The sequence below is a fragment of the Paracoccidioides lutzii genome, assembly GCF_000150705.2.
Source record: "Paracoccidioides lutzii Pb01 unplaced genomic scaffold supercont2.11, whole genome shotgun sequence".
Classification (NCBI taxonomy): domain Eukaryota; kingdom Fungi; phylum Ascomycota; class Eurotiomycetes; order Onygenales; family Ajellomycetaceae; genus Paracoccidioides; species Paracoccidioides lutzii.
The window spans coordinates 914,930-927,416 of record NW_015440957.1 but is presented as its reverse complement, the minus strand read 5'-3'; the positions used below and the strand labels follow the sequence as shown (position 1 = coordinate 927,416).

The following is a 12,487-nucleotide window of genomic DNA, read 5'->3' as shown; positions in this document are numbered from 1 at the left end:
GATAGACAGCTTGAGAAGAAGTGAGATTTATTGAGAGCTGAGAATGAGTCTGATGAGAAGTTAATTAGCAACTTATCAGAATAATTAAAAGATTGAGAGAACTGTTTCTTAAAAAAAGCATCAGATAAATTATCCTCTCTATGAAAGAATATTGATTTTAAAATAGAGCTTTAGTCTGATATTAATCTCATTCAGAGTATTGAATATATATCTCTATATAAGATGAATCTAGAGGAGCTAAAGGCAGTAAAGATCTATTTTAAAGTCAATCTAGCAAAGAGCTTCATCATCTCAAGTTTAGTTCTCTACACCTTCTCAATTCTGATTACTCATAGTGAAAAGAAGTTATGATTTTGTGTTGACTTTCACAAGCTGAGTGTTATAATAAAATGAGATCAGTACTCTCTGCCTCTAATATATGAGTTGATGAACTGACTCAATAAAGCAAAATACTTTATAAAGCTGAACATTTGACAGAGGTTTTATTGCATTCAGATGAACTCTGAGTCTGAGAATCTGATTATTTTAAAACCTACTATGAGATTTATAAATATCAGATAATTTTTTTTAATCTTACAAACACCTCTGCCTGCTTTTAACAGTTTGTTAACAGTATTTTCTTTGACTATTTGAATAAGTTTATAACAGTATTCATGAATGATCTTCTAATCTATAGCAAGAATCTGAAAGAGCATAAGTAGCAGATAAATTCAGTACTAGATTAACTAAAGACAGTAGATTTGTAAGTTAGTATTTAAAAATATGAATTTACAGTTCAGAAAATAAAATATTTAGAGTTCATTATTAGTACAGAAGAAATGAGACAGATTTAGAGAAGACAGCTGTCATTATAAAATGACAAGTTCTCATCACAGTTAAAGAAGTTCAGTTATTTCTAGAATTTAATAATTTCTACTGATGATTTATAAGAAACTATAATTGAATTGCAAAATCACTGTATTAGTTGATAAAGAAGATTATCTTATTTGAGTAAATATCAGAATGTAAGTCAGTCTTTGAAAAACTGAAGAGACAGCTGATGAAGACTTTAATACTGCACTACTATGACTCTGAGCAGAAGACTCACATTGAGACTGATATCTCTGATGAAGTGATGACTAAGATACTAAGTCAAAGATTTGAAAATAATCTTTGATATTCAATAGTCTTCTATTTAAAGTTAATAAGTGATGTAGAGCTTAATTATAAAATTCATGAGAAAAAAATGCTGACAGTGATCTGAATCTTACAAAAATGAAGAGCAGAGTTTGAGAGACTACAGCAGAAAAAATAATTCAAGATTCTTACTGATCATCATACACTGAAATACTTCATAACTATTAAGAAGCTAAATGCATATCAAGTCTACTAGACAGAGTTCCTTTTTTGTTTCTACTTTAAGATCAAATATCAATCAGATCTTCTAATTCTTTGAGACTTTTTATCTTAAACTCATTTAAGAGTTTTTGAATTAGTGCAGGATGAGGCTTGGAAGGAGTGAGATTGGCACTAATAGTGTGATCTGTTGACTCTGCTCCACACTGCTTACTCTTAAAGATTTATAGTTTTACACTAATTGTGTTGACTTGTTGTTATAGTTTGAGGATTTTTTTGTATATCTCTTGCTGTTCTTGCTTTTGTTAAACTATTTAAATCTCTTTATCAACTGATGTAAGAAATGCTTTAGTGTTTCTTTCTGAAGTAAGACTTGATGATTATTTATAGAAGGTTTCTTTTATATATATTTCTTGATTGAATATTGCGTGTGATATATCAGCTCATAGATTATATTTTGAACTCATTGTTATAGACTTAACAGGCAACCTCTCTTTAAGTAGTTAAAAACTATGAGGATACTAATATAGATAAACTAAGTGTCAAAAGAAAGTGTGAGAAGCTCTATAACTAAGATCATAAAAGAGGAGGTATATAGGCATTACGAGTACTATGAAGAAAAGAGGATAGCAATGAATGAAATATATATGTAAGATTGAATAGTAGCTAATCACTGAATTTTTTGAAGGAACTTTAAGAATTTAAAGTATTTATATATATAAATAAGTAATAATAGATTTTATTTCTAATCTTCTATAAAATGGGAAATTAGTAATACAGTGATTTGAATCTTCATAAAGTGCTGATTCTATCCTTCAAGAAGTGCTGATGTTAAAGAACTGGTTTTTGAAAAGTGCTGATCTGTGCTGATCCTGAATGCTGAATTTTGAAATGATGCTAATTCTCTAGGAGGTGCTGATTCTAAAGTGCTTTGATAAGTAGTATGAAGATAAGTACTTTAGTAAGTAAGTGTAAGAACCTAGAGGATCTGATACTAAAGTACTTTAATAAGTAATATGGTAAGCATTATGAGGATAAAGAGCTAGTATAGAGAGTTTTAATATCACATGTAGTCTCTCAAGCTCAGCTTGTCACTTTTATAATACTCAGATGACTGCAAGTATTTTCTTGTCATGAATCTCATAGTTGAGCTCTGCATCATTTATTGATTTGAAGTAGAAGATCACAGAATATCAAAAATTATTATTTAATTTTTGACTCAGTATCTTAGTTATCATTTCATCTGAAATATTAGTTTCAATATAAATTTTACATTCAGAGTTATAATAATGTAGAGTTGAAGTCTTCATCAGCTGCTTCTTCAGTTTCTCAAAGACTAATTGATATTCTGATGTTTACATGAATGAAACTATCTTCTTTGTCAACTAATGTAGTAATTTTGCAATTCAGCTATAGTTTTTTATAAATCACTAATAGAAATTATTAAATTCTAGAAATGATTGAATATCTTTGACTATGATTAAAATTTATTACTTTGTGATGACAGCAGTCTTCTCAGAATTTATCTCAATTCTTTTTGTGATAATAATAAATCTTAGATATCTTGTTTTCTGAACAGCAAACTCATATTTTCAGATGCTAACTTACAAACCTGCTGTTTTTAATTAGTTTAGTATCAAGTTCATTTACTACTTATATTCTTCAAAAGTTCTACTATAGATTAGAAAGTTATTTATGAATATTATCATGAATTTGTTCAGATAGTCAAAGAAGATACTGTTAATAAATCATTGAAAGCAGACAGAAGAATTTATAAAATCAAAGAGAATCATCTAATATTTATAGATTCTATAGCAGATTCTAAATATAGTTAAATTCTTAGACTTAAAAGTTCATTTGAATGCAATAAAACCCTTGCTGAATGTTTAACTTTATAAAGTATTTTATCTCATTGAGTTGATTTATCAGCTTATCTATTAGAGGCAAGAGATATTGATTTTGTTAGATTATAGCATTCAGCTTGTAAAAGTCAATATAGAATCATAGCTTCTTCTCACTATAAATAATCAGAATTGAGAAAGTATAGAGAGCTGAACTTGCTACAATAAAATCTTTTACTAGATTGACTTTAAAATAAATCTTTACCACTTCTAGCTCCTTTAGATTTATTTTATACAGAGATATATATTCAATATCTCAGATAAGGTTAGTGATAGACTAAAGCTCTATCTTAAAATTAATACTTTTATATAAAAAAAGTAATTTATCAAATGTTTTCTTTGAGAAACAGTTCTCTTAATTCTTCAATCATTTTGATAACTTGCTGATCTGCTTCTTATTAGACTTATTTTTAGCTTTTACTAAGCTTTACTTCTTCTCAAGCTGTTTATTAATTTTATATAGACTAATTATAAAAATTATTGAGTTTTTATTCTTCATATAATCATAAAAAAAGTAGTCTTAATAAAGTTCATATTTATTATCTGTAATACTGTCTCCTCTTAAATCAGTCTCTGTCTTGTCTTAGATATCATGACTGAGCTGATCTTTTTCAATCTGTAGAGCTGAGTCTGATGTTTCTGTCTGATCTTTTTGTTTAATTTGATCTTTTTCATTTTACATCTGTTTGATACTCAGGCTTAGAGTCTGAGTACTTCAGTATTGATCAGAGTATTATCTTCAACATCAGTTCTATTATTTGTTTAAAGGTAGATCATTCACTCAGTTAAATCAGATATTGATTTTTAACATCAAGTCATATATTCTGTGCTGTTAATCACTTTCATCTCAGAATGACAGAGTGCTAATCTACATCTGTTATCAGCAGAAGAACATTCTAAAATCTCCAGTCATTCATTCAGAGGTTTAGAGTTAATATGTAGTCTATCACCTTATCAGAGGCATCATTATATCTCTTTATATAGTATTTAAATAAGAGTTCTTGAAACTTTTTATTGAAGAATCTTATCAATTCTATGATATATTAAATATTAATAAAATTCATATTATTCTTTTCAATATTAGTAAGAAAATTTGTAGAAGTAACAATTTTATTATAAACTAACTTGATTGATATATTAAAGTTTTTTCTCTCAATCAAGTTCTTCATATCAAACCTCTCACAGACTATTGAACTATCTGAGGTAAAGTTTTCTCTCAGACTTACTTTTTTCTCAAATTTATTGAAAACTCAAAGTGTTATTTTCTATAAGCTCAGTGATCAACTGTTGAGACTTCTATTCATAGAGCAATTTCTTCCAATGTGATCTTTCTCCTTGCAGTAGTAGCACTGAATGTTTGAATGAGTGCTTATAACTTTCTTTATAATAGAGAATTTTATAGTAGAGATGCTGGAAAAAGTTTAATTGTTGAAGATTTATAAAATATTTTACTTGAAGATATTAGATTCATTTCTTTGCAAGCTCTTTGACTTCTAAGTAATATTAATTATCTGAAGAATATAAATCGCCTAAGCATAGATCTTCTGAAACTTAGTATATATATTGATGATTATATTGACTACTGCTATCATTCTCTGAATAATAAAGAACAGCTTATCATTGAAGTCTGTCTTATAGTCTTTCTTGATAATTTTGATCTCACTCATCAGATGTAAGAATTTTATAACAAATTCATGATAATTATTCTTATTGCATATAATCAGCTTATGATACTCACTCTTAACATTTTATAGCTTGTTAACATTCTTATATATTGACTTAAAATACTTAAATATTTCTTCTGCAATCTGATATTACTCAAGATAATTCTCTCTCATATAAGATGCAATATGATGTACTATATTCTCATCTGTATAATTCTTAATATATATAATCTTCATGTGTTTTAAAGAGTAGTGATCAGTATTTTCTTAGAGCTTGTTCTTTATGCAGAAGAGTTAGTGCTTAAACTTTAACTTTTTACTATTAGTGAGATATTTTAAGTCATCAATCTTGACAGATCTCCTTGTGTTCTCTGAGAGAGTAATGTTTTGACTTGCTGCTTGATTGCTAACTGTTATTTGAATTAAAATATGACTAAGCTTATCATATTCTACAATGAGCTTATTCATTTGACTCTGCTTGATAGCTGTTTAAACTGCAGCATCATTTTATTTTATCTGCAGGTACGTAACTATGTCTTTTAGTGCCTTCTCATCATCAAAAATACTATCAAAAATTGCTACTAACTTATTATAGACATGATTTTTATCTGAGTGAATTGTTTATCTAAATTCTTTAAATAAGACCTGTGATTGGTTAGTCAGTCTAATTAGAATATATTATCAGTTCTTCTTGATCTTTTCAGAGGACTGGAAGTCTGGAATAGTCATTCTAATCTTGAAAGAGACATGAAATGAGTTGCTGTTGTCTGTGTCACGGCTTCAGCTAGGCGCAGGTGAACTGGTATTCAATTGTCAACTAGATAAACTATCTGAGTGAATACTAAGATGATTTCTAAAAGATGGGTTCAAGGAAGACTTTATTTATATAGTTTTTTCTCTTTAGTGCTATTGTCATATGATTGCTACATTTATGTATTATTTATATACAGAGTAATTGTGAAGTTGTTTGCCATTATCTAGGTAATTATTATTTACTAATCATCTTAGCCTATATGATGATCAATCATCTCAGCCTGTATGATTATTAATTGCTTTGACTTATGGTGATTATGTTGTTGAGAAGATTGAATGTAATCCTATTCTACATCATAATATTATCTCCTCTTGAAGTCTAGGTATGCTCTCATACTGATAGATTATCACCTACTTCATCTGCTAAATAGTCATCCTTTTCTCAAGTCTTTAGTTATTTACTTAATCATTTTGAAGGCTCTGCATTTGTTGGATTTGCAGCATGAAATTATCAAATCAGATATGGTAATTTCTTTAGATTTTGTTTTGGATACTATGTTAAATCTTCATTAAATTCTAGCTATTTTATCTAGTATTAAAGCTTCTCACAGAAGATACAGCTTGCTAAAATGTTCTCAACTTCTTACTCATTTTCTCTTTATATCTTAACTAGTTTTAATGTCTTATTTAGCTGTTCTGATAGAGAGTCATTCATAGCCTTCCATAGTTTATCATAAGAGAATATTAGATAGATTTTTATGTTATTTAGTAGTTTTAGTCTATAGCTGTTGCCTACTCTCTATAAGGGGTTGAACCCCTAGATTTGCTCTGGCTGGCTGACTCAGCCTAGCCATCATTCACACGTGCGCACATGATCATGCTACGCGAGCTTGCTTAAGCTTGAGTTATCATCTCATTCTTTTCTTCCCTTTCTCAAGCAATTCGTCCTTGTTATATAGGAGAACTAGCCTCTAGTTCTTAGAGCTTAACCCTTTACAAATTTAGATCATAATGACAGAGCACAGGGGCTTTAGACAGAACTCTTTTCATTTGATCAAAAGCACACTGGCAAATCTCATTCTACTTAAAAGATAAATTCTTTCAAATGAACTTAAACAATGGTTTCATAATCTGACTGTAATTCTTAATGAAATGTCTATAGAAGCTGCAGAATCTCAAGAAGAATTGAACTCTCTTGACTGTACTAGGTACTGTTTATCTTGATATCACTGCAATCTTTTCTGAGTCTACTTTAATCCTTTAATCAATGACAATAAAATCTAAGTACTTTGTCTGTTAAACATGAAACTTATATTTTGAGATGCTTGTCTGTAATCCAGCTTCTTATAATCTAGTCAATATCTTCTTGATATGCTCTTTGTATTCTTTCAAGGTTTTGCTGTAGATAAGTAGATTATTCACAAAGACAGTCATGAACTGATTCAAGTAGTCAAAGAAAATAGTATTCATAAAGCATTGAAAGATTGCTAAGCTATTGTTTAGGCCAAAGAGCATGACCTTATACTTGTAGATCTCATAATGCATTCTAAAGACAGTCAGATCTTCAGTTTTAGAGTGCATATGTATTCAGTAGAAGCCTTGACAAATGTCTAATTTGATAAAGAACTTGACTTCATTTAATCACTTCATGAGCTCATCAACTAGTAGAATTGAATATCAATTCTTCTTTGAAATTGCATTAAGCTGGTGATAGTTCACATAAAACCTTAGCTTGTCTGCAGTATAAGCTATAAGAGTTGAAGAAGTAAATAAAAAAGCTATAGATGAAATAAAGTCTTTCTATAAATTAATCTCAAAATACTACTTGATAGTCTCAAGTTTCTTCAAGCTCATTCTGTATAGTGATGCATGATCAATAGCTTTATTCAGATCAGCCCTCTCTTCAATCTCAATCTTATAGTTTACATTCTTTTGAAAAAGTGATAATTGATCAGAGATAGTTTTTGAGAAAACATTATGAAATTCCTTGTAGTCTGCTGATAGCTGTTCATTAGTTATCTGTTCATTCTTCAGTTTTGCATCAACAATGATCTTCTTTTCCTCAATTATTCTATCTATCTCACAGAGACTTGAAATAAAAACCTTTGACTTCTTACTTCTTTCATGATGATGAAAGATCACACCCTCAATGAATATCATTCTTTACTATTTGTATGATTTATTTCTTCATTAAGTCTTTACAGGCCTTTCAGTAACTTTTTACTTAAATTCTTTATTGATAAGTCTTTTATGATGATTCATATCTTATTAATGATCTGATCTCATTACTAGTCTTTTCAGAATCTTTCTTGAGATTATTATATTATATTCTTTTGATATCTCATTCTTAATTATTTATGTACTTAGTCAAACTAAATATTGATTCTTCATGTCTAGTTATGTTTTCTGCTTTACTAGCCAAGACTGTTCTAGAATTATATTAGTACTCCTCAGATCTGTTATTAGTATTGATGTATTGAGAAACCTTTAGTCATCTATTCACAGATGCAAGGAGATAATTTCTGTAATTGAGTTTTCTCTTCATTCATTGAATTCCATGACCTGGTGGTCTTTTATCAGCTTCTCAAAGTTTACTTCTAAGGCTTTGACACACTTGTGTGCAAAGCTTATATCAATAAGAATATAGCAGTTTGCTTCAGAATCTACTAATGCTTTTGTAGAAATAGTATATTCATTAAAAGCTACTTTGATATATATAGTAAAAGAGTTCTCACTTATTAACTAATTCACATTCAAAGTTTCTAGTGCAACTATCTTATCTAAGAAGGAGGCTTTTCTCAGATTTAATCTTTTTCTAATTTGATGATAACAGTCTCAGTATTCACTTTCTTCAGTTTTGTCTCTTGCTTATATGAACAATTTTGAGCTATATGATCTTTGCTTCAGCAATTAAAGCATTTCACATTCTTCTTTCAATTCTCATTCTTCATTCTATTTTCAGTTATCTGTGCTGATATAATTGAAGTTGATTTATAGTTCTGAGATATAGAAGTTTCTTCACAGCTGTTTCAAATTATTGAAATTCTTTCACAACTAAGCAATCTTCAGTTATGATAATCTGACATGCCTTTAAGATAGTAAGCAGCCCAGGTGCAGATATTTTGAATCTTTTGAAAGATGCTGCAATTGATATATGCTATTGCAATCATAAGTTAAAGATCAAAGAAAATCTTATGAAGAAAATCTACTTTATAATCTTTCTTATGAATCTGAGCTTCACCAGTCAAGTGCAAGAATTTGATCATAAATATATAATAATCATCTTCATTTTTCATTATCAGATGTTAGTATTCTGTCTTTACATTCTCAAGCTTATTAACATTCTTATATATTTCTTGTAGATACTTAAACACTTTCTCAGCTGTTTTAAACTTCTCAGAATAATTTTTCTTCATTCTTGAGACTAAGTGTCTAGCAGCTTCATCATTAATTCAGTTTTTGATATAAATAATACAGCTTTCTTTAGTTGAAAAATGGTCAATGTTGACAGCTAACTTGTATTTTATTCAGAAGAGTCTGTTTTCAAATATCAATTCTTTCCTATTAGTAAGATGTCTAGAATTATCAAATTTGACTGATTATCATATTTGTTGATTGTTCATCAGTCTAATTTGAGAAGTTAAAAAGTTTACCATCTACAGTAAAGCATTTTATTTCTCTATAAGGCTATTCACTTACTGATTAAATTTACTCACTTGCTTTTTCTGCTCATCTTGTTCTACTCTAACCCTTTTTAAAATGCCTCTTGTCTTATTCATAAGATTAACAATTTCTTGATATACCTGCTCTGAATCTTCTTTAATTGTCTTAAAAAATTATTCTTTGAATATGAAATTTCTTAACCTCATATTCTTCTCAATCAGAGTCATTATATCTCAGTCTGATTTTCATAAACTATCAGATTCTCTAACTGCTTCTGATATCTTAGCAGTTTTCTCAAAAATCTCACAACAAAAGTAGATAAAAATTCTCAAAGATTTTTCACTTAAAAACCTGCTTTAAAAAGGGCAAGAAAAGTAAATAATCTTAATATTATGTCACAGCTTCAGCTAGATGCAGGTGAACTAGTGTTCAATTGCCAACTAGATAAGCTATCTGAGTGAATACTAAGATGATTTTTAAAAGATGGGTTTGGGGAAGGCTCTGTTTATATAGCCCTTTTTCTCTAGCGCTGTTGCCATGTGATTGCCACTTTTATGTGTTATTCATACAGAGGGTAATTGTGGGGTTGTTTGCCGTTGCCTAGGCAATTGTTGTTTACCGATCACCTTGGCCCGTATGATGACCGATCGCCTCGGCCTGTATGATTACCGATCGCCTCGGCCTGTGGCGATTATGCTGTCGAGAAGGTTGGACGTAATCCTGTTCTACGCCATCACAGTCTGTTGTACTGTCAGATCCTTGCTGAGCAGGTTCTACTCAATCCTGAGTAGAAAGGATAGGATGAAAAGCTTAGTATTATGTTAGGGAATGAATGCGAGCTGCATAAGAAGGAAACTCTCTGCATTGCTAACTGCTATATAATGAAATACTAAGCTTGATGGGATGAAAGGGGTGCTGGGCCCTGCCCGGGTTATAACAACCCGCATGGTCGTGTGGTCACGTGATGAGGATTAGGCCTAATCGGGTGCCGAGCTTAATCCGACGTCGAGTCTAACCGGGCACCGGGCCTCGGTCGGGCTCGGTCGGGCGCTGAGCCTAACATTGAGTTAATAATTGAAAGTGAAGTACGATATATTAAAAAGATGCATAGCTCCAGCAATTGAGAATGCTTCTTGATTTTTAATGACAGTTATTGCTAGTTCAAGACCTCTCTCTATCTCTATAGAGTTTCTTGCATTTTTACTGCGAGTTGGTGACATTATTGTGTGTTGAAGAAGTTAATTGAATTTTCTAGTTCTGCGTTCAATTTAGATGTTCGCTCATTTGGTGGTCGCTGGTAATTACGTTAACATAATGATGACATAAAAACTGGACCTTCGGAGCAACAGATAATCCACATCTGATACCCAAGCCCGCGCTAGTCCGTTCCCTGCCTAGTGTGTTTTCCCGTGTCTCCAAAGATTCAACGCGTAACTAACGAACTAATTAGTTAGCCCCTTATGTAAGCCCTCGCGTTCCTTGCGGCATCAACTAACCAACCTCCTCAATATAATCCGGGACCTCCCAAGCCACCCGATTTTCTCTCTCCCTTTCTTCCAAGTTCCCTCTGCTGCTGGGCAGTTGTTCGCGCCATTCCGTACTGCGATATCTTTTGCAATTGCTAGATCATCTTTTCCTACAACCCCAGCAAACCTCCGTCCTCTTAAATTCGGTCACCTAAATAAAATACTTAAAAGAACAAATTCCCCCTCCTTTAACTACCCACCCACGTGACAGCTTCGAGATTATCACACACACTCAATTGCTGCTAACCAATACTTCGAGGGCGCTATACTATACTTGCCACAGCTCCTGTAGCTTCTTGTTTACGTTCCTCTTAAGCTCAACTTGCCCTGCGCGCTCGGAAGCCCTCCCATCGTGCTTGCGCAAGTCCACACCAGCCGGTCGCTCATATAGACAATGTCATCGAGGGGTCGCGGCGGGAGACCAGTACCGGCAGATAGTCCACAGGCACGACGGACAAGTGGCGGAGGAGTTGGCTCAAGATCTGAATCCGCAGTTGCCGGACCATCGTCGAGAGGAGGAATCTCAAAGGCGAAGAAAACTGGAAGGTATGGGAAGGGCGTAGGAGGTCGGACTACTGACATACAACGTATGTTATAACATGTTATATTCTTTCCATTCCGTGCCGAGATATATTCCTTTTGAACATCCTCACACATAGCTCAATTGACCACTGGCAACCATGATACCATCTCAAACTATTAAACTAACATCCTTAATTCCCCATATCCAGCGGGCGACCCACTGCCCCGTCGTCGCCGCTATCGACCAGGCACAGTAGCCCTTAAGGAAATCCGCCGCTATCAAAAATCATGGGACCTTCTCCTCCTCAAACTTCCCTTTGCCCGTCTAGTCCGTGAGGTTGCCGTCGACCTACTGCCCGCCGGCGTCGGGGAGGAGCTTCGATGGCAGTCCCAAGCTATCCAAGCCCTACAAGAGGCTGCGGAAGCGTTTCTCGTACACCTATTCGAAGACACGAACTTATGCGCCATACATGCAAAGAGAGTAACAATCATGCAAAAGGATATACAATTAGCACGGCGGATACGCGGTGCTTGGGCTGGTTTGGGATGATAATTTTTCGTTTCGCAACGTTGCGGATCGGATCCAAATCCTCGAATATTTTTTGTTCTCTTTTGTGTCCCAGAAGGAGGGGAAACGAGGAGTAAAAAGGATGTATATAGATATGTGTGATTCCTCCGCCTTCTGTCCTGTTCTTTTTCTTTTCGCATCTGTCATTGTACTTCTTCCCCTGAAGCGTTCCTTTTCTCCCTTTGCCTTTATATTTCATTCTTGCATTGGGTACGCATTTGGGTGGTCGGTCAGCCGGGTATATACAACTTGTTATTTTATTTTGGTGTTCTTGGGAAGGGGGAGGGGGCATTATCGGCTAAATATGTTCCGTGCTGGGATTTTGTTGGGCGTATGGGAGTTTGTATCTCTTTTCTTTTTGCCGTTCCTAGATATTCTTGCCAATTGGGGTAGAGAAAAGTTAATATGGGCAACAAACAAAAAACAAGGGTAGAGTCATGGCATTAACTAAGAAGTGCGACTCCGTATTATCTTCCACTGTTCATGTCGGTTAAGAATTGTACAGATACCTTCCTTTTCTCTTCTTTTCACTTCTCTCGTTTCCTTCTCGAACTT

At 32.7% G+C, this 12,487-nt stretch overlaps 1 protein-coding gene across 1 annotated transcript; it reads left to right on the top strand.

Moving 5' to 3' along the window:
• Positions 1 to 11,236: 11,236 nt before the first annotated feature.
• Positions 11,237 to 11,914, top strand: PAAG_04631 (histone H3; the record flags this gene model as incomplete). Its single annotated transcript, XM_002793675.1, has 2 exons — positions 11,237 to 11,429; positions 11,574 to 11,914. The coding sequence occupies 2 exons, from the start codon at positions 11,237 to 11,239 to the stop codon at positions 11,912 to 11,914; spliced, it is 534 nt and encodes a 177-aa protein (XP_002793721.1).
• Between the last annotated feature and the right edge of the window lie 573 nt (positions 11,915 to 12,487).